This window comes from Canis lupus, chromosome X (assembly GCF_048164855.1).
Source record: "Canis lupus baileyi chromosome X, mCanLup2.hap1, whole genome shotgun sequence".
Taxonomy (NCBI): Eukaryota; Metazoa; Chordata; class Mammalia; order Carnivora; family Canidae; genus Canis; species Canis lupus.
The window spans coordinates 93,793,106-93,817,062 of record NC_132876.1 but is presented as its reverse complement, the minus strand read 5'-3'; the positions used below and the strand labels follow the sequence as shown (position 1 = coordinate 93,817,062).

Here is a 23,957-nt window from a genome sequence, read left to right as displayed (position 1 = left end):
GTCAGACAGAAAACAAAAATAACCTTGGAATAACATATTTCATGGGAAGGTTTTCTGTTATCTTACATTTTCAAGTGAAGACACAACCTGAGAACCATAGATAATTCTGTCTCCATGTTATGAAAGGTGCTGCTCTGCCATTTATTAAGGAGTCACTAAATGTTCTAGTTATGATGTTTTTAGTTGACATGACAAAGTCCAAAATTTCAATGGCCTAACACAATAGCTGCATATAGATGGAAAAAGAAAAAGGAAACAGAAAAGAATTTCCACTGGTTTCTGAATCATCTTGTCACAGAGGCAGCACACTTCACTTCCACTCACCTACTAGAGAGAACTAATCACATGGCTATGCCTGAGTGCAAGAGAGTTTGGGAAATGTAACCTCTGGTTGGGCAGCTCCTGCCCAATGATGTCTTCATATCATGAAGGAGAGCACAGAATTTTGCTGGAGGGATGATATTTCTGCCATGCCAAGAGATAAGAACCCTTTAGCCTATCACCCTTGTCCAGCTTCTGTATGCATTGGCCAGATCACAAAGAGAGGGGGAGTGGCTTCTTTAAAGAATGGAAACTGATACTTTAATGCCCATTGGATTTTGGTGAGTTCTCGCTAAAAGTCTGGACCATGGAATGGAGGGAAAATGGCTAGAGTGACAGCAGCTGCACTTTTATTTATTTTATTTTTTAAAAGATTTTATTTATTTATTCATGAGAGAGATAGAGGCAGAGGGAGAAGCAGGCTCCGTGCAGGGAGCCCGACGTAGGACCCCATCCCAGGACTCTAGGATAAGGCCCTGGGCCAAAGGCAGGCGCTAAACTGCTGAGCCACCCAGGGATCCCCAGCAGCTGCACTTTTAATGGCACATGACAAAACCTTGTAGATCAAAGTGGATTCTCCTCAGTGTCTGGGGACTGGGTTGGGCTATTTTAAAAGGATCTGCTCAATATACATTTGGCTAGAGTAAGAAGAACCCAAGAGAAAAAGTCTACATGGCGTAATGCTAGAAAGAGGAGAAAGAGAAGGACCTAGAAAGTCAACTGGAAAAGATCAGTCAGTATCAATTAAGTAAATGGTCTTTGTTCTTTTACTTCTTGCACCATATTCATTCTGTAACCTGTAGGAGCCATATTAACGCAGTGACTGCAGGAGAGGTAGAGCAGGAGCTTGAAAAGAGCAGGTCATGTCTACTTTCTTCCTCACAAACAGTCTGAAAAATTACTACATGTCCTGAGGGTAAGAAGGGAGTGCCAGGAGGAAAGATCACCAAAAATATTCATTGGATTTCAAATGAAAGTGTTGATTGTTATTGTACCTCTTTCAAGATCTGATAACGAGACTCCTCTAGCATTAGGAACTACCCTGAGAAAACAAGGAGATGGAGAAAGGGAGATCCTGCCAGATTGGAAGATCAGTAGTGGAAGAGAAACCATTTTCAGATGGTACTCTACCAAGTTAGTCCATCCAGTTTATCTGTTACCATGACAATAAATGCCTAATCTAAATTTAGTGATGATTGTACCAACAAAAATAGTCCAGAGTTTCATTGACTGTGGCATGAAGACTGGGGAAATGTACCCAGGTAGAGCAACTAACAGATGTTCAGAACAAAACGAGCTTGGTGGGAAGGGAGGTAATAGGTAAGAGCCCAGGCACTCCAGGAACAGAAAAGATGCTTGTGAGGCTGGAGCTTGGACAGAAATAGCAGTGGGGAGTAAGTACTTTGAATCAGAGGAGCTGGCAGGGCCAAGTCTTTCAGGACCTCAGAAAGTGAGATAAGAGATTTTATTCCATGTGCAATTAGAAGCTACTAGAGAGTGGAAAAATGGGAATGACCTGATCTAAAATTTCTGTCTTTAAATTTCTCAAAAATGTTTCTCCTATTTTAAGAAAATAAGAAACATATAAGTTATATTTAGATACTGAAATATTTTTAAAGATTTTATTTATTTATTTATTTATATTTAGATACTGAAATATTTTTAAAGATTTTATTTATTATTTATTCTTTTATTTGTTTATTTATGAGAAAGAGAGAGAGAGAGAGCACAAGCATGAGTGAGCAGAGAGGGAGAGAGACGAGTAGACTCCTCGTTGAGCAGGGAGCCCCATGTGGGGTCTGATCCAGGACCTGGAGATCATGACCTGAGCCAAAGTCAGACATTTAACTAACTGAGCCACCCAGGCGCCCCTGAAAATATTTTATATTTGTTTTAAAATGAATATAGAGGGGCGCCTGGGTGGCTCAGTCAATTAAGCATTTGACTCTTGATTTCAGCTCAGCTCATGATCTAAGGGTTGTGAGATTGAGCCCTGGGAGTGGAGCCTGCTTAAGTTTCTCTCTCTGACCCTCCCCAACCACTCTTTCCCTCTCTCTTTCAAATAAATAAATAATTTGTTTAAAAAAAAATAGATGTAAGTATTCAAACTACCTCTGAAAAAGTTTATAATTTGCAAAATTCAATACATCTGTTTGTACACATTTTAAACATATTCCAATCTTAGCTGCATGTTTGAATTTTTTCGGCATTCTGAATTTCAACATTTTATGAACGTCTTCATGCTTTAAAATCTTTATATTCCATGGGATTAAATATACATAATTTATTCCTTTTATAAAAGGATTATGAAAAATGGAAGCAATTTCTTTCAACAGTCATTATGTTAGTTAAAATATTCCTTCAGTACAATCCAGAGAAAAGTACTGGACACCTTATAAAAGAATACTGTGTCATTGCACCCAAAGGAGGCCATGTAAAGAAAAAAGACAATTTTTGAAGTCACTGTGTATAATCACTGTTTCACTTGAATTTCCAAAACCAAAATCAGTCCAAATAGATGTACATTTGATTCTAAAAAACCTTATAAAATCACCCATCAAAGTGGAAGAATACCAAAAAAAAAAAAAAAAAACAAACTGGAAGAATATACCATTGGCAAGACACACACACTAGCCAAATATTTCACACCTTTTATATGGAGAAAATAGTCACAGAAATTCAGCAGGCTTTATACTTCTTATTGAGTGAGAGTTATTTGTCATAAAATGGAATGGGGGGTACAGAATGCCTTAGACAACAAGACTATTGGCCATCTTTGCAGATGACTTTATACATTCTGCTTCATGTGTTGAAAATAGTTCTGTATTTTTGGAGAATATAGCTAACACAAAGGAGGTATTTTAAGAATAAACTTACAAATTTGGATCATCTCATCAAATCATGAATGACAAAAATCTCTTCTCTTATTGAATACATGAAATATTTAAAGAAATATCTAATTTTTATGGCCTTAAGAAATATAGTTAGAAAATTAATCTTGTCTAAATTAATTTTGACAGTATTTTGGCAGATGTATATTTAAAAGAGATTATTCATACAATACTATATTTTAAAGGTGTAATTTAGGAGTTTTTAATCTATTTAAACTTGAAAAAATATTCAAATTATTTTTTTAAATATTCAAATTATAATGAAAGTTAGAAATTGTTTTTTATAATATTGTAACTAAAATTGACATATATTTTACCAGACTAGAAATACCACACTCTTAATTAATTGGAAATTTAAAGCTTTTTACTGTAATGAATCATTCATTTCTATTGAGTCTATTGCTGGTTTTGAGACCCCAGAGAATTTGATTGCAGGCTTTCTTTAGAGATTGCAGTACTGCTTAGTGCAAGTAGTTGGAAGCAATTAACGATTGCTCTCTGGAAGGCTGCTCAATTTTGAGGGAGTGTCCAGACATACTGGGTAAGAGTGAAGTGATCAAGTAGTGATATTTGCCACGGATGTGTCAAACAGGAGCTGTTACACAAGTGCCCCAGAGCTGCCATCCCCATTTTCATCTCTTAAGATTCGGCCAACCGTAGAATGCCCTAACACATTTGTAACACTAGGGCATGCTTCTGTTAAATGACTTGTAGTTCACAGAGATAGCAGTAGATTGAAAGTGGTTTTGTTTTACCTTTTGTTCAAAGTCTATATGTGATAAGACATAAAGCAATTCGATATTCCAGTACTTCATTCCTCTTTAGATGAGAGTTTTTCAAAGTATAGGTTTCAAAAACGTGAGTGGGTCAAAACGAGCATTATTTTTTTTTTTAAGAAATAGAATAGAATAAAAGAGAATAGAAAGTATCAGAGAATGTCACATGTGAGAAGAGTAGGAATTGTTTTGTGAATCTTTTTTTTTTTTTCCAGTGTGTATGTGAGCCAGGTCATGATGTAAAATGAATTACTCTAGGTTGTGATGAAAACATTTTGAAAATCACTGGTTCAGATCCTAGTATTTTTTTTACTTCTGTGAAGAATAAGCCACAGCATTGTTTTAAACTGACACTGACCTTCTCTGAGAAATATCCAAGTAATATAGACTAGGACAAATGTCTAGTCCAAAGATATCTCATTTTGGTTTTCTGTCTAAAGACCTGGGCAAAGTTTCTAGACCAATATATGGTTGTTGGTATTTGTTATCCTGGCATATGGTTTAGTTGTTGATCTGTTAGACCCTTAGAAACTTCCTAGGAGGCTAAATTCTCTAACAGTCTCATGAAATACTTCAGATTGCCTAGGAAGTGATAAATTCTGTGACATAATGTAATTATTGGGTTTTTTAAATTTTATATTTTTATTTTCCTTCTTTATAATTATGAGCATTGGTTATTTTACTATTGCAATTTAAATGCCCATATATTTTAGAAATCCATGATTCTAGTATCTCCTGAAACTATTGTAGATGGCCATTTTCCAATGCATTTATAATTAAATCTGATTTATAACATATGATATCCCAGTTTAATTGTAAATTTGTATATATTCTTGATTTTCATCTTTCCTTACCAGATGTTGTTCACCACACTCAATGCTGTTTCCATTCCCCTGAAATGTAACATTTATCCACTCAATTATTTATATATCTGTAATCAAGCAAACATTCATTCCGTGGATGAAGCTGTATCTTGAAGATATGTATTGTGAATAACTCTTTCTTCATCACCGCCTGTCCCTACCAGCTCAGTAGCAAGGTTGTTTTTGTCATTCCTCTAAAGTGTTAAGTTTCAAAATACCTCCAAGTCCTGAAGTACATTCATTACCAAGCTTTGAAATATGATTGAAATGTCCAATATTTTCTATTTTGTTAGGTTAAGGCATTATAGACAACTCATCTTTGTTCAAGATTGAGATATGTCCTATCAATCACCTTCAACACTTTTGTTTTAACTAATGACTTTTACTATAGTGGAGATCATGACTGTAATGGGATGAAACATAAGCCATTAGCCAGAATAGGTCAGAATGGGGATCAAGAAATGTCTTGGAACTTGAAGAGTGTCTTCCAGGGCTGAGTGGATGTACCTAGGGAGGCAGGACAGGAGAAACCAGTATGGAAAGAAGGAATCTAAACAAGAAGGTAGTTGAATTATCAACATAATTTGTCTTCTTAGTTTAGATTTTCCCTGGTATTTGTTGCTGATGTACAGAGATACTTGAAGTATGTCCTCTGCATCGGCAGAACTTTTTAGAAATATGTATTTTCAGGCCCCATCTCAGAGCTACTGAATCAGAATCTTTGGGGCAGGGGGCCAGTAATCTATGTTTTAGCAACCTCTGCAAATGATTCCTATGCCATGCTAAAGTTTGAGTACCACAGCTAGAGAAAACATTGATAAATGGCAATAGTACTGAAGAAAACTATATTTTAAATGTAATTTTACACTTTCCTTACCATTTAGCTAGATGAATGTCTTGGGGTATTTGTTGTTGAAAAAAAAATAACATTATCATTTACCAAGATTAGTCAAGGAAAACATGTAAGAGATTAAAAGTGAGTGAGATATATTCAATAGCGGATCAAGGAGAAAAATAAAACAAATGGCCTTATGTTGCATAAAAGTTTTCTTTGCATTTCCTTTAAAGAACAATGATTCAAAAAAAAAAAAAAGAACAATGATTCACTCTATGCTGACACTAAGAGCTGATTATATATTTGTTCTGTAATTCTAGGAGACCATTTGCATTGAAATACCTCTCTCGAATCCCAAAGAGACAATGATTCACTTAGACGTGCAATTATCCAATGCTGCCCTTAATGGACTCAAGCAATTTATACTGTATCCGCTAGAATGTATCAGCTATGTGGTACGGTATACTCCAGCAACTACAGGCTGTAGAGATGAAAGGTATGGTTTTAGTGTGGCATTATATTTTATTGTTGATACTTTGAAATAAAGCCTTCTAAATTATTTTAAGTGACTTGTTCAAGTCTACTTAAATAAAAGATGACAGAGCTGAGATACTAGCCCGGCTGTACTTTCATTTGTTTATTTTTTCCAGTTACACTTTTAGACTGTCACAGGTTCTGTCTCTATTTCCCCCAAAGGCAAGCACATGCTGATAATAAAGCTCTCCAGAGTTGCCTGTCACTTGATAGCCTTCACATGAAAATATACATGTGTCTAATTCAACAAACTGAGTTGGATTTAATCACAGAAAGCAGGAATTTTCTTGTTCTTGCTCCTGCAATACATTTGAATTCATTAACGTTTAAATATTTTTAATTCATTCAACAGGCATTTATTAAACAGATATTAAAGATGACAGTTTTTCTGAATAATGAAGTGATCTTCTCAACAAAAATGAAAAAATTTTAAATATATCTCCAGTAAGAATAGAATGGATCACAGAGCAGTTTTCAAATATTGCATTTGAAACTATCTATTTAGGATTTTTTTTTTCTGCCAACTTTATTACACAAACTAAAACCACTGACAGGATTTTGTATATTTCTCTCCACCAGCGTTATTTTCCAGCCTGATATGGCTCTAGAGTTCTGGTATTTACTGAGATTAACTACTGAATTACCAAAACCAACCACAGTACCAGAAATGCAATGTGACATTGGAAAGTAAGTATGGATAAAGTTATTTTGTGGAAGGAAAAAACATTATCTAAAAGAATATTGTTATAATCCCCTTAATCTTTCTTGGGAAGACATAAATATATTTTGAGCAATTAATTTTCTTTTCCAGGGAAGTTTTGACATTTAAACTACCCCATGGAAAACTTATGTGAAAGGAAAACAAATTAGGACTTAGTAAGGAGAGGCTTTTCTTCAAAATGATTGTTAACAAGGGAGAGAAAGGGACTATTGAAATAGTTGGAGAACGCTGATCTCAGCAATCTGCAAGCATCTCAAAATCAAACAGAAGTTAAAGGTGGGACAAGAAGAGATAAGCAGACTGTTTGGAGAGAAAGCCAGACAAGGAAAGGAAAATGACTGGTGGGCACTGATGGGGAAAGCCTTGCCCTATGCTAAGCCGATTCCCAGAGGAAGCCAAAGGAAGGAGGCCTGTTATGCTTTATGCTTGCTTAGGCTTGGGGACAAGCAGAGCTCAGGGGCCCATAGGAAACATAGGAGACTGACTAAAGTTTGGTCAAGGCAAAGCAGGGGGTCAGCAATGGACAGTGGAGAATACTTGGTCACTTGACTAATACCATGTGCCCTGGAGTTATGACCATTTATATTTGCATCATTGAGCTGTTATTAGATGTCTGGTACCAGGTTTGATGCTGATACATAGTGGTACTGAGTCACAATTCCCACTTTTATCTTTATTCTCGAGACTCCATCTCAAGACCCTGAGACCATGACCTAAGCTGAAACCAAGAGTTGTACGCTAAACCAACTGAATCACCCAGGCGTCCCCACAATCCCTACTTTTAAAGAGCACGTGCACCAGTGGGCAAATCAGTACCTCTTTGTTAATCTCTCTCCCTTGGCTCTCCAGAAGAATGTTGAATTCTCCCAGGGCCAGATCTGTAGCCAAATAAATCTGTAGCAAGTAATTTATTAAGGAAGTGGTCCCATTAAGAACAATCAGTAAGAGATAGGGGAAGCAGGATGAGAAAAGAGAAGAAACCAAGCAAGGATGTGATTGCAGGGACAGCCCCAGACTACCTGATCCTGCAGAGAGCTCTAGCATAAATCACATCTCAGAGTTTGCCCTGTCTTGGTGCAACGATGTTCAGCTTTTGAATTCTCATACTGGTCACTATAAGCTTCCTTGGGAAGAGGTATAAACTTCTACTGTTTGTACAGTTGAGGAGGCAGCAGGACTCAAGGGTGACCATCTGAAAGTCTCAGATGGAAGATGAACAGCAAGCATGTAGACGTTGGGGTCTGATGGTAGAGAACTGGTAAAAATCTTCTAGGGGAACTGGGAAGGGTGCTAGCAGTGTCTGCTTTACCTTATTAACAAACTTATTTCTAGTTTTATATTTTTTCTTGTTTTAAAAATTCATTAATGTATGAAAATTATGTACATATAAAATTATTAACAAATGTGATACACTTATGTGAACATACTTAGCACAACCGGTTTTATAACGATGGTTTGTTTTCACTCCACTAAAAGGTGCTTTTCTCTTTCTTTTTAAGTTCTTGTTACTTTTGGTCAGGTTGTTCTAAAGCATAATTTCTTTTTATCTAAGTCATACTGTATATAATTAAAAGTTGCATAATATTAATAGATGTTTCATAGTAACTACATTTTTAACCAGTTGTATTCTGGATCCTTATCCTCTTTGGAAGTTTGCACAGCCATTAATTGTATCCAGTGTCTTTAAAATTTTTAAGGAATTGGTGTGTTTCTATTTTCATACATTTTTCTAGGTAGTTGGGGTCTCTTTCAATATGGAAACACATGACTTTCAGTTTCTGGAAGTCTCAAAATATGCTCTCCCTCTGTTTTCTCTCTTCCTACAACATCCATGTTTTAGTTTTAGAATGTGGGGGCTATTTTAGTTTTCTTATTCTTTGGCCTTTATTACCAACATTTGTGCTTTTGCATTCAGATACATTTACCTGAATTTATTTTCCATGCTTTCTGTTGAATTTTCATGTCTGCTATCAACGTCCAAGACCATTTTTGTTGTTGTTGTTTGGGTGTTTCTTTTACATGTTTTTGTTTTTGTTTTTAAATCATAACAATCTGTTCTTATCCCATGTTGATAATATTTTTACTGATATGCTTAAGATATAATTTCATTTTAAATGGTCATGGTCTTTGTCTTTAATCATAAATTTTGTTCTTCTGGGACTCCTGGGTGGCTCAGTAGTTGAGCATTTGCCTTCGACTTAGGTGGTGATCCTGGGGTCCTGAGATCAAGTCTTGCATCAGGCTCCCCATGAGGACCCTGCTGCTCCCTCTGCCTATGTCTCTGCCTCTCTCTGTGTCTCCCATGAATAAATAAATAAAATCTTAAAAATAAATAAATAAAAATAAATAAATTTTGTTCTCCTTTTTTGCCCATTCAAAACTTTCCTGATACTTGTTTTGCTCATATTTAAAGATTTATTTATTTGATATATATATAGAGAGAGTGTATGAGGGAGCATGAAGGAGGGGCAGAGGGAGAGAGAAACTCAAGAAGACTCCCTGCTGAGTATGGAACCCAATGTGGGGCTTGGTCTCATCCCCCTGAGATTGTAACCTGAGCCAAAATCAAGAGTTGGATGCTTAAACCATCAAGCCACCCAGACACCCCTCACTCATATTTAAATGGGAGGCTCTAAAATGATAGTCAGGACTTACCGACCCATTCATGTACCATTCTTCATTTTTTTTTCATTACTGCAAAAAAAATTCCTTTTTTTTAATTGATGGGCTTGGGGTTTTTTCCCCCAGTTTGTTATATAATGAAACATGTTGTTTATAACATTGTACATGCTTTTGTTGCACATTTAATGCTTGTTTCTATTGGGTACAAACATAAGAATGCAATCACTTTAATTTAGTGGATAACAACAAAGAGTTCAAAATAGGTTGTACTTATGTACATTCCACTGGCCATATATGAATTGCAGTTGCTTCACATCCTCAAGAACATGGTATTTTAAGACTAACTCTAACCATTGTGATGTGTGTAAAGTAGTACGTCAATGTACTTTTATTTTTAAGATGTTTTAAAATATCTATTTATTTATTTATTTATGAGAGAGAGAGAGAGAATAGGGGAGAGGCAGAGGGAGACCAAGAGAGAGAATCTCAGCAGACTCTACATTGAGCCCAGAACCCGAGCCCAGAGCTTGATCTCCCAACCCTGAGACTGTGACCTGAACTTAAATCAAGAGTCAGACACCTAACTGACTGAGCCACCCAGGCACACCTTCAGATTTTGTTTTTGAGTAATCTCTACACTCAACATGGGGTTCAAACTCACAATCCTGAGATCAAGAGTTGCACACTTCTCTGACTGAACCAGCCAGGCACACCCACATCAGTGTACTTTTAATTTACATTTCCCTCATGACTAATAAGGTTGAGCACCTGCCATGTGTTTAGCATCCATTTTTATATAGGCTTTTTTGAAGTTCTTGTTCATGTCCCTTGACCATTTTACTATTAGTTTGTCTATATTTTCCTTTATATCTTGTAGTTCTTTGTATATATTAGATACAAACCTTTATGGGTTATATATGTTGCAAATACCTTATCTTGTGAATTACCTTTTCAGTCTCTTAATAGAGTCTTTTAATGACATTAAATTCTTAAGAATTAAATTCTTAATGTAATGTAGTTTATCAACTTTTTTGTTTTCTCCAGTTCCTCCGTACACCAACATCATTAAGAACTTCTTTTCATTTCTCAAAAAATGTACTGTCTATACATCTCATATTTAGGCCCACAGTGTACCTGGAATTGGTATCTGTATGTGATGTGAGAGAAACATCTGTTAGGAGGTCCTTACGCTAACTCAGGACCAAGATGATAGCAGCCTGGACCAGAGGTTTGCCAGTGACTGTGGAGAGAAGTGTTCAGTTATGGTTTATTTTTGAAAGGAGAGCTAATGAGTTTTGCTGACTGCTAATATTTAAGGCATAAGGAAAACAGCAGGGCATGGATGACACTGAAGTTTTTTACCTGAACACTTGGAACTCAAGATGTGACATTAACTGAGACAGAGAAGACTAAGAAAAGCTGGTTTGAGGGTAGGGATCAAGAGCTCAGCTTGGGACTTGTAAATTTGAAGTTTCTATTAAACATTTGAATGATGTGTAGGAAATTCGAGACAAAGCCTGGAGAACAGTGGAAATATTCATGTTGGAGATACATTATTTAGTTGTTCCTAGGTTTATGTCAAGTGTAAGTGGAGTAAATAGTAGGACTCTGCACTTTTGAATCAGCCTTAATTATAATCTATGATTTGCCTTACAGATTATTAATGAATTTCAGAATTAAAATAGTCACTTACTAAATAATTTGCAAAATGAAATTAATTGAATTCAGTCACCCCAGGAACCTTTACATATTGGAGGCATTTTTTTGTTTTACCATTTTATGGTAACTGCATTCTTCTCACTGGTTCATGATATTTTCTCATAACAAGCATTTGACACTTTTTTTTTTCAAGATTTTATTTATCTATTTAGAGAGAGAGCACAAGTGAGAGGAGGGTCAGAGAGAGAGGGAGATAGAATCTCAAGCAGACTCTCGACTCAGCACAGACCTGGATGTGGGGCTCAATCCCACAATCCTGAGATCATGACCTGAGCCAAAATCAAGAGTCAGACGCTTGACTCACTGAGCCACCCAGATACCTTGGCACTGGATTTTTTTTTTTTTTTTTTTTTTTTTTTTTTTTTTTTAGTGTCATTTTATTTTGTAATAGAGTTCACACATACACTTCATCCTGGAAATGGTTTTTAAGGTGCTACCACTTGGTTCACATTAAAATTACCTTCTTGGTGCATCTAGGGGCCTCAGTTGGTTAAACATCTGACTCTTGATTTTGGGTCAAGTCATGATCTCAGAATCCTGGGATGAAGCCCCAGATGGGGCTCTGTGCCTCTCAGGGAGTCTGCTTCAGGATACTTCTCTCTCTCTCTACCCCTCCTTCCACTTGTACACACACACTCTCTCTCTCTTTCTCTCTCTCTCTCTATATATATTTTAATTACCTTCTTGGTTTTCATTGATTTGACAGGTAATATTATTTCATTTTCCTTTGATACTCTATATTAACAAGTTGAAACAGTCTTGATGAAAAAAATATTTTATTGTGACTCTTTAGAAATAAGGAACCCAAGAAAAAAGTATAACAACATTTTAAACTCAAGAAATTTAATTTTGTCCCTAAGTAATAAATATATGCATCAACAATCCTCAGGATACACATCTGTAAATACAAACTTCATTTCTCATTATTAGGAAAACTAGCAAAAAAAGAGAAGGTTTATTAGATTTGATTCAATTGAAAAACTTCTGGATAAACAATGAATCAAGTACCTCTTTAGTTTATATATTTTGCTTCTTGGTCCACTGGCAATCACAGTCTACATACACCTCTTACTTTTTATATCTTTGCCCATTTCAAATGTCGTCAACTTATACTAAACTTTGCAATGAAATTGATTTTAATTCCCATAGAACTTACACTATTTTTCACTTTTTTAGATTCCATATATAAATGAGATCACACAGTATTTGTCTTTCTTTGTCTGACTTATTTCCTTTAACATAATGTCCTCTAGGTTCATCCATATTGTTGCAAATGTCAGGATTTCCTTCTTTTTTGAGTTTGAGTAATATTCTATTGTATATTTCACATTTTATTTATCCATTCATCTGTGGAAGAATATTTAGATTATTTCCATATCTTGGCAATTGTGAATAATGCTGCAATTAACATGGGAGCACACTTATCTCTTCAAGATACTGATTTCATTTATTTTGGATATATATTCAATAGTGGAATTGTTGGATCGTATGGTAGTTTTATTTTTTTAATTTTTTGCGGAACTCCTGTTGTTTGCCATAGTCACTGTACCAATTTACATTCCCATCAGTGGTATACCAGTGTTCCATTTTCTGCATGTCCTTGCCAACACTTATTATTTTTTTAAATGACAGCCATCCTAACAGGTGTGAGTTGGTATCTCAGTGTGGTTTTGTTTTGCATTTCTGCAGAATGACCGTTTTCATGCTATACATCAAAAGGTGTTAGAAATGGTGGTTGAGTGAGAATCAAATATAAAATTGATTATCCTTTGCTTTGAGCAAAAATACCAGCCACATTTTTTTCAGTATTTACTCATCATTGATTTGGATCTTTTCAATGTAAAGAACAGAACTTTGTGAATTTATTACTCATTGTTATTATTTTTAAACTATGTTAACTTTTTTGCCTAAATTTAACAGTTATAAAATAATGATGAGTAAATATTGCTCCTAAAACTGGGATATAGGGATCCCTGGGTGGCGCAGCGGTTTGGCGCCTGCCTTTGGCCCAGGGCGCGATCCTGGAGACCCGGGATCGAATCCCACGTCGGGCTCCCGGTGCATGGAGCCTGCTTCTCCCTCTGCCTATGTCTCTGCCTCTCTCTCTCTCTCTCTCTCTGTGTGACTATCATAAAAAATAAAATAAAATAAATAAATAAATAAATAAATAAAACTGGGATATATTCCATTGCCCAGTGTAGAATAACATTTGGTCTCAGAAATAGAAAATCAAGGACAAATTTAGCAAAATGTCATTAGTTCATCCACGATTATTCTTATTTTGAAACTCATACAAGTCATTGTATTAGTTTCCTAGACCTGTCATAACAAATACCACACACTGGGTGGATTAAAACAACATAAATGTATTGTCTCACAGTCCTGGAGGCTAGAAATTTGAAGTCAAGTTTTCAGCAGGACCATATTCCCTCTGAAACCAATAAAGGAAAATCCTTCCTTTCCTCCTGTGGCTTCTAGTGCTTGCCAGCAATCCTTGGTATTTCTTAACTTGGAAGTGCATCATTCCAGTCTCCACCTCCATTACTATATGGCTATCTTCTCATGTGTCTTCACATCATTTTCTTATAAGGACCCCAGTCATAATGGATTAATGGATCCTACTCCAGTAGGATCACATTTTAACTAATTACATCTGCAGTGACCCTATTTCCAAATAAGGTCACATTCTGAGGTATTGGGAGTTAGAACTTAAATCTATCTTTTTTGGGTATGCAGCTCAACCCATAATAGTCATCAAGTTTATAAAATTATCACTGAACAAGTTTATGAACAAGTTTACTAACTTCATTTTTCCTTCCAGGTATGTCACTCAGATCATTCCTTTAGTTAATCCTACACATGAGACTTTAGAATTGCAAGCAACAAACACTAATCCTGAAAATTTTGTCTTTGATATGAGCAAATCACCAGTAAGTATATTTGGAAAGCCGAGTAACCTACCACTACTAGAAGCATTTTCCAGTACTGATTTTGGGACACTATTAAGTATCATTTGATTTATTAATAAGGTTTCAAATGCTTAAAATTTAAAAATAGAATTTATATACTATATATCTCCCTCCCACAATTTTAATTGATCAAAAAACCCAAATCATGTCCATCTAAATTTTTAGAATTCTATATGCTAGTGTCATACTCATTATCACTAAACTCTAAATAAACTAGTTGTGCTGTATTTCTGACCATTTTCGTAATCAGATTTGAATGTGATATTGACTCAGGAATCTTCTATGTTTTCAGGGTCCCAAGAGGCCAGTTCCTTCCAGCCCTTCATGAGTTCCTGCCCATCACCCGTCCCCTACTTCCAAACAATGAACAGCTCTGACCCTCTTTCCGTTCTCTACCCCATTTCTCATTCCTTGAACCCTAGCAGACACTAGAACCAGTCAGTGGGCCCCAATCACTTTTCTCCTCCCACAAGTAACTAAACAAGATCTGAAGGTTTAACATCAATATCTTTGTTTCCAAGCAAATGATACCAAATATGTACAGTGAATACCAAAACCATGGTTTTGGATAAGCTTCAAAATAATTGTGATAGATTATTTTCTTCAGAGGATCTCACAGTAAATCATGAAGCCCTAGTAAATAGATATAGTATTTAAACAAAAGCTTTTATTATTTGCTGTTTAAAGATTGTTTAAGAAATCTACAATGTGATTTCATTTGTATCTTAATACGTATGATACTGGTTACCAATTAATAATAGCTTGATATGAAATTAGTTCTTAACTTCCATAATGTGTCAAATTAGATATCACTAAATATTATATAGCTAAAATTGTATATATAGTTTAATCTTAGAATAACTATACTAAAATGTGCACACATGCATGTTATTAACACTGTATTTTCCATAGATTAAACAGAATATGGTGGTCAGGATATAGTTTACAAATAACTGAAATTCCTCATTAGAAACTGGTGTTTTTATGTCCTTTATATCACCACTTTTATAGAAGAATATAAACTGTGGTCTAAGGGAAAACAAATGTAGTATATTGCAGGTGTCACTTTATATTACATAATGAAGAATATAGACTCTACTTCAACATTTTAACTGTGGTTTCTAATCCAGCCATTGTTTTATACATTTATCACATATTTTTGAGCCCTGAATATGCACTTAACTTGAATATTGGGAAACAGCTCAAAAATAAATTTATAGATGAGAAAAATACTATTATAGAACAAATAGGAGCACACATTAATGGTAATGATAATAAATAGAAAGATTATATATATACACACACATACATATATAATTTTATTCTTGGTTTTGTTGCATAGAATTCGTGTTTATGCAAGTAAGGATTTTAAAATATTGATGATTACTCATAAATGCTACAATAAGTAAGCATAAACATTATCCAGGCAACTGATATAAAAAACTTGCTTCCCCTCAACTATATACTATGAAAAATTTCAAACAGATGCAGAAATTGAAAGAATAATACAATGCACAAACCTTCTACCTTCTACCTTGGTTCTTACGTTAATGATTTGCTAAATTATTCTCTTTCTTCTTTCTCTTACATTTCTTACTGTTCAGTCTGAAGGTAAGTTGTGGGCATCATGCGACTTCAACACTAAATACTTCAGATTATATTTCTTAATAGCATAATTAATCTCCCACATCATCTAGTATCCTGTCCAAATTTAAGTTTACTCAGCTATCCCAATAATCTTTCTCTCTTCAACTAAGATCCAGTGTAAAATCACATATTGGAATTGGTTATTATGATAACATTTGTTTGTAATTAAATGTTTGTAAGTTTCAAAACGATCCTATATTTAGCATATTATCTATATCCCGTTACACTAAACCAGTACATTTGCTGCAGATATATTCCAGCCAGTAGCGTTTACCTTTCTTTCCCTGAAGCCATGGTATTTTTCAGTGAATTTTAGGTGAAAATAAAGGATTTTTTTTTAGTTACTATTTGGTTATACACACTACCTCAGTCTGCACCACATGCTTCTGACATATATTTATGGAAGAGGAATTTGAGGTCAGAGAAGCTAAAATTATTTAAACCATGTAGTTAGTAAGTGGTGGAACTAAAATTAAATCCAAGTTTATGTAGTAGTATTTGGTTTTTCTAATGTAATACATGATTTCCTTTTACATATATATATATATATATATATAAAACTTGTTTCATATTTGCTTAATTGAAAGAATATATGAAATACAACTTTTCTTCTCTTTTTGGTAAGGTAGATATTGAAATTAATGTATATTCCTTATGTGTGCATAAACTTAAGTGATTAACTATCAGAGGGAGAGCCAGCTTAAGATAAAAATATTTGCTGTAGATAAGCCACACATATATATAGTAAGGGAGTGACTATTCTAAATATAACATTAAGTTGTATTTGTATTTCATGGTCATTGTCAAAGCATAATTATTAAGCACTAAGTGCTATATTCTACAAGGATTTGAACAGCACTGCTATATTGCAATTTTATATTTTCAAAGGTTATTTGGAAAAATAAAGGAGTGAAAAAAATAAACTTACTTTCAGACATATGCCTTTTTATTTTATCATTCTACAACTGTTGATGTTAACCCCATGTGGTCATTGTCTGGGGAAAGAACATGGAGTAAACACTACTAAATACTGTTTACCATGGCCATTACACCAATATTTGCCAAACAGGCCTACTAAGAACGGATAACACGTACAAGGCAACACACTACTCACACGAAAATCAACCTGGCATTTACCTAGCATGCAAAGATCCTGACTCAAACAAAAGCATTGATTATTTTTTTCCTCTCTGAATTTATGCAGCTGACCTTACCTCCTCACTCGAGCAAAAAAGTATCTGTTCACTTTTTTCCTTCAGCTCTTGGAAGAACTGGTCATCAAGCTTCTATCATCTTCCACTGTGCTCAGGTATGATAGACTATTCTTGGACCAAGTCAAGTTCATTAAATTTCATAATCAATGAATAAGTAAAATTAATTCATTCACTTAATGTACTTTGCCAGCAAAATAAGTTCATTGTAAATTATTAATTAAATGAACTTTTGGAAATACAGTATATTTTGTGCACCTGGAGGCATCTAAAGAAGGCATTTTTAAATTCTTAGATTACTTGGATGAAGGAGAAATGTACTACGAGATTTGAAATACAGGTATTTTAATGGAAATGCCATTTTGTTGGCATTTATGTTAATATTCTGTCATATTTGCATGAACTTAAATATAAAACTATACAAATTGTAATCTTGCAAATATTGTATTATTTTTTCATTCTATTTCATCTACACAGTTTTACTGATTAATAATAAAGTTTGAGAAGCAACAAGACTTAAGGGGCACCTGGGTGACTCAGTCAGTTAAGTGTCCAACTCTTTTTTCTTTAAGATTTTATTTATTTATTCATAAGAGGCACACAGAGAGAGGCAGAGACATAGGCAGAGGGTGAGGCAGGCTCCATGCAGGAAGCCCGACTTGAACCCTAGACCCCGGGATCACACCCTGAGCTGAAGGCAGATGCTCAACCACTGTGCCATCCATGGGTCCCAAGCATCTGGTTCTTAATTTCAGCTCAGGTCAAGTTCTCAGGGTCGTGAGATCAAACCCCATGTTGGGCTACGTGCTCATTGCAGAGTCTGCTTGAGATTCTCTCCCTTTGCCCCTTATCCCATTCGCTCTCTCTCTCTCTCTCAAATAAATAAAATCTTTTAAAAAAAATAAATAATAAAACAATAATAATTTTGCTTAATAATTTTTAAGCATCTCTCAACTTGCTACATGCCATTCAGAGAATTATATCAACTCATTTTCACCACAGTCCTATGGTAGAAGTATTATCAATCTTGTTTTATGCATTAGGAAACAAAGAAATTAAAGTCAGGCAGCTAGTAAGATGTTTAACTCAGACCTGAACTCAGAACATGTGACTTCAACCTGTCTTCTTGACTGTTTTTGGAGCTACCTGCAGATTGCTAAGTGATTATAACTCTCTTACTGCTAATACGTTTTTACATGACTTTTGACAGTTATTATTATTTTTTATTTCTTTAAGTGTTAATGATGAGGGAAGTAAGTGGAGAAATGTTCTTTAAATCCTATGGGACACCAAGGAGCTTACAAAACCTTTAAAATGTGCTTTAAATCCTTTGGGACACCAAGGAACTTACAAAAATTTCCTGAGAGGCAGGGGAATCAAATATAATCCATGTCGGTGCAAGACCTGTGGGTGACTGGAATATCCTCTTTTCTAAAACGTGTAATTTACCTTCAGAAGAAGAAATTTAGGCTATTAAATTTCCTACATGATGACTAACTTTTATGTAAACTGAAGCAATGCTCTGGAAGTATGCTTGATTCTCAAAAATACTAAAGAATGAAAAATAATTATCCTTTTCATACAGAAGAGGGAAAGTATAGTGGAGATTATTTCCTTCTACAAAAATAATTTTAACAAGGCAGATCTTTTTTTTCTAAAGATTTATTTATTTAGTTAGTTAGTTGAGAGAGAGAGAGGGAGGGAGGGAGGGAGAGGGAGAGGGAGAGGAAAGTATGCAGGAGGGAGCAGAAGGAGAAGGAAAGAATCTCAAGCAGACTCCCTGCTGAGTGTGGAGCCTCATGACCTGAGCCAAAATCAAGAGTCAGATGCTTAACCAACTGAGCCATTCAGGCACCCCTAGAATTGGGTCTCTAAGGTGGTGCTGTGTCTTTTTTCAAAAAAGTTTGAGATAAAGATAAGCTAAAAATGTGACTTTTTTTTTTAATGGCCATGTTCATTTGGATACTTTTTAATTTCCCTCTCTGAACCTAATGGCATAATTTAAGCAATGCCAGGGCAGTTGTTGGATACTAGTGTTCAATGATGGTGGGATGTAGCTTAGTTTAGAAGCTCCACTATTCTAGGCCACTTGGTGAGATGTGAAAACATGACCTTCTCGTTTTTGTAGTTTGGCTCATTCTCAGTGGTTTAAAATAACTTCATTTCTGTTATCCAGGATTGATTTTTATTAAGTAGCCAAAAAAGCGAGTAACTTGTGTAGAACAGTTGTTAATATAATCGAGCTCTGATGCTTGATTCCAGTCATTCAATTGTGCGGAATCAGGTTAGGACATTGCAAGTGAAAATATAGTGTACTTGTATTCTTCTAGTAGAATCTCTAACTAAAAGTAATGCAATCATTTGAAGATCTATGCAGATAAAACTTACCTTTAATCCTTCCTATACCGAGACAGCATTTTATGGATTTACTGTCACCATCTGTCCTAGTTTGAAATGATCTTAAAAATTTTCCTCTTTTGTTGGAGTTTCAGCCTGGACACATTGATGTAGTTTAAGAGATTATAGGCTAGGTTATTGTTTGTTGGTTTTCATTTTGTGACCTCTTTATTCATCTGTAACATTAGCAGTGTTCAGTGCAGAACTGAGTCACAGTCAGTTGTACTCTTGGGACTTTTATTCTAAATGAACACAAAGGAACATTTTCAAACAGTGCTTTGCAGGTTTGTGAAACTCAAATAAGAACAATGGCTACATGCAATCTCCTTCACATCATTTTTGAGTCATTTTTTCCTTTCCTGTCATAGCGGAACATACACTGTACTAGACAGTAGGGATAAACAGAATGGCATGCAGTTGTGCACTTCCTTTTAGTGGGACTTCAATCTGTGCCTCACCATCTTTTCCTTCATATGATAACTACCTGAATTTCATTTGAAATTCACCCTAAAATTTTGGGAACTTCATGTAGTGTTTAGTATCCGGTTCACTAGGCAAACTGATTTTTTAAAAAACCTTGAGCAGAAATGCAAGGTTTTCATAAAGATTTCTCTTTTATGTTGCTATAAATAACCTTTTAAGCATAGAAATATGTTTAATATTTGAGTATTCTCTCTTTTTTTTTAAGATTTTATTTATTTATTCATGAGGGACAGAGAGAGAGAAGCAGAGACACAGGCGGAGGGAGAAGCAGGCTCCATGCAGGGAGCCCGATGTGGGACTCGATCCCGGGTCTCCAGGATCAGGCCCTAGGCTGACAGCGGCGCTAAACCACTGAGCCACCCGGGCTGCCCGAGTATTGTTTTTTTGCCCCTTTTTGTAGTGTAGAAATACATTGACTATTCAATAAAATCAAAAGGAATTCAGAAAAGAAAAATATATAAAACAATGCATATTAAATATTAACAACAAATTGTTTTTTTAATAAAGATCCATTTATTTATTTTAGAGAGACCAAGGAGGAAAGGCAAAGGGAGAGAGGGAGAGAAGCAGACTCCCCACTGAATGGAGCCCAACATGGGGCTTGATCTCATGACCCTGAGATCACAACCTGAGCCGAAATCAAGAATTAACTCCCTGAGCCACCCAGGCACCCCGAAATGTTTCTTATCTACCAAGATTTTTATGCATATCACATTTATTAAGGGTTGCGAAGAAAATGTATGTGATTAGGATATATATCTCACGAATATTTTATCTTTAAACAGTTTAAAGAATGGATGTTTTGCCTCTCTGGAGTAGGACTATTCCCTCAGCCTATAGACACAGAGAGAATAACCACATACCTCCATCTTCAATCGATTCTTGTTATACCTTTCCAAAATCCCACCAAGGAAGAGGTTTTGGTCAATATTGTACTAACAAGTAAGTGTTTTTTTTTATATTTTGCATATGTTATTTTGTAATCATTAGTCGAACTGATTGTATCACAGAATCAGACCATGATAGAGATAATTTACAATTTAGAGATCCATTAGCTATTTCAACAGCATCATATTATAAAAGAGAAAACAAGATATGAGAGACGAAATATCTTGGCTGAAATCACAGCTTATAAATGGTGGAGCCAGATTAAGAAATTAAGAATCTATGTACCAAGTCAAGTTCTTCCAATTTTATCTGTAAAGCCAAATATGTAAAGTAATAGATTTATGAAATAATTGTGATATGACTCAAATATGCCAGTGCTGATTCCTTAACAGTTTTTAGAAATTCTAGTGTTTTTGTTTTTGGTTTGTGTTTTGGTCTTGTTTCATTTCTCCCTTTTCTTTTTTAAAAATTTTAATTCTCATATAGTTAACATACAGTGTTATATTTGTTTCAGGTGTACAACATAGAAATTTAATAATTTCACATATCACCCATTATCGTCATCATTTAAACATAGGGGTGCATGTATCCCTTGGAATTAGTGTTTTTGTATTTTTTTGGTAAATACCCAGTTGTGTGATTCCTAGATCGTAGGGTACTTCTATTTTAGCTTTTGAAGGAAACTTCATACTGTTTTCACCCAGTTTTTTTTATAAATAGCATATTTGGATTAAATTTTGGTTCTAACAAAACTTGTGTTTTTTTTCATGTCATATTGAAGATACATGTTTTTAAATAAGATCATGTGGAGTTTGTTTACTTTTTATTAAAAGATCAAATAATGAAGGTCTGAAAACCAACTCATTATGAGTTTTCTGAAACACATTTTAAATCTAGTATTAGACATCACTAATTTATCTTTTCAAATATTACTACATCTACTAAAACTACTACTACTACCACAATTCATTGTATATAGCTCAAACATTGGGCCAAAAGGAATGCATATATGTTAAGGTTTTTGAGATAAATAACCAACTTGCTCTCCAGAATAGTTATACTGTTGCAATTCATGCTGCTCTCAGGAATGTATTACAGACACACTTCACTTTTCCTGAACCTTGTAAACCCTGACCAGTAGTATTCTCCTTAATCTCCATCAATCTGATTGAGGCAAAGCTGTATTTTATCATGATTGCAAATGACTATTTTTTTTATTAAAGTTGAAGCTGAACACTATCATTTACCTGTTGAAGTTTTCATCTTTCCTGATCATTTCCTGATCATTTACTCCTGGTATGAAATAATTAAGTAAAAACTAAGAACATAATGTCATCTAATGTACAATTCCCTTATGAAGACTTGGGCTGTGCTGAGGAGAGACACGGCAGTATTTACTAAAAGTTGATTAGAAACTCAAGGAAGTCAGCATTTTAATATGAAAGAGATGTGAACCTATGTATAGGCAGAAAGAAGAAGCCAGGGTGGAGCAGAACTTACAACTGTAAAAGGGTTAGGGTTTTACTGATGGGTAAGGCTCTAGGAGGACTAAGATCCGACCTGAAGGAAGAGCCATGAACAGGAGCAGCATTTATGCCTTTGAACAGGTGGAAATAGGATAAAACAAATGTGACTGTGGATAAATTGTTAGATCGCAGAGGGACTTGGGAATTAAGTGCAGTTATGTTAATATTTTTATCTGCTGAGGAAAGGCGATAGAATAAGAGATTTGAAGAGTGGCCCAGTGGTTTGAAATCATTGCTGGAAGGAATTGAGGATGGAGCTGACACAATTAAAATATAAAAGTTATTGTATTTGGCTGGGATTAGAAATCACAAATTTAGATAGGCACCAAGAAAATACATGTTTGTGAAGTTTGTACCACTTCTGGTGCTCAAAATTCCTGGTATGGGAACAACACACAAGGCTGATAAATGGATCTGTCCAAGGGATGGAATTTTCAAGGGAATTGCAGCCAAATCACCTCATAACTATGAGAATGTTATAAAAACATATTGGATCAAGATTGTTAACATTAAAAATAGAATATGAAGTAATTTGTGGCTTCTTGGTTTTCTTTAATTGGTCTAAAATGGTTTTGCTATATAACAGAAAAAAACAGTAAGTTTGACAATGAAAGATTTCTTAGTCTTTTGTATTTAAAACAGTCTCGACAAACATTATATGTTCTCATTCATTTGGGGAATATAAATAATAGTGAAAGGGAATATAAGGGAAGGGGGAAGAAATGTGAGGGAAATATCAGAAAGGGAGACAGAACGTAAAGACTGCTAACTCTGGGAAACGAACTAGGGGTGGTGGAAGGGGAGGAGGGCGGGGGGTGGGAGTGAATGGGTGACGGGCACTGGGGGTTATTCTGTATGTTAGTAAATTGAACACCAATAAAAAATAAATTAAAATAAATAAATAAATAAATAAATAAATAAATAAATAAAACAGTCTCTTTTAAGCAAACTCCCTCTCTCTTTTTTTAAAATTTTTTTAAGATTATATTTATTTTTTTGAAAGAGAGCAAACACAAGCAGGCAGAGGGGCAACTGAAGAGGGAGAGGGAGAAACAGACTCACGCTGAACAGGGAGCCAACATGGGGCTCAATGCCAGGACCCTGAGCTCCTGACCTGAGCCAAAGCAGACGCTTAACCAACTGAGCCACCCAGGCGCCCCAAACTCCCTCTCTCTTGAGTAAATGTTCAGACTCTGGTTCTCCTCCTTGCTTCAACCTGAGGAGACCAGGGACAAAAAAAAAAAAAGACAAAACCTCTGAAATCTTCCTTTCTTTCACTTTCTCCTTTTCCTTTATGAAAATATTTCTCCTTTCCTTTTCGTGGTAATGAAATCTCTCTCTCTCTCTCTCACCTCTTCCTTCTTTCTTTGTGGGTTCTATTTTTTCTAGCCACCATGTTCATGACTTCTCGCATTCATATTCCTTAGCAACTAAGCCTCATAAGCTGGCCTGAATTGTTGAAGGGCCACAAGGAAACATGACTGACAAGGATAAAAATATTTAACATGTATGCCTAATATACTCATTTCAAAAGGTAATAAATTAATACCTACT

The 23,957-nt window shown here is 35.1% G+C and overlaps 1 protein-coding gene across 5 annotated transcripts in view; it reads left to right on the top strand.

Annotated features, from left to right (window-relative positions):
• CFAP47 (cilia and flagella associated protein 47) overlaps positions 1–23,957 on the top strand; it is a 502,530-nt gene that overhangs the window by 359,438 nt on the left and 119,135 nt on the right. For 3 of the 5 annotated variants that reach the window (XM_072815366.1, XM_072815367.1, XM_072815365.1), the window contains 5 exons: positions 6,007–6,182; positions 6,800–6,907; positions 14,104–14,212; positions 17,103–17,207; positions 20,775–20,931. In XM_072815366.1, the coding sequence (XP_072671467.1) occupies positions 6,007–6,182; positions 6,800–6,907; positions 14,104–14,212; positions 17,103–17,207; positions 20,775–20,931 (655 nt within the window). Of the gene's footprint in view, positions 1–4,845; positions 5,028–6,006; positions 6,183–6,799; positions 6,908–14,103; positions 14,213–17,102; positions 17,208–20,774; positions 20,932–23,957 lie in introns of those variants that run through there. The other 2 variants (XR_012026084.1, XR_012026085.1) reach the window with 2 other exon arrangements.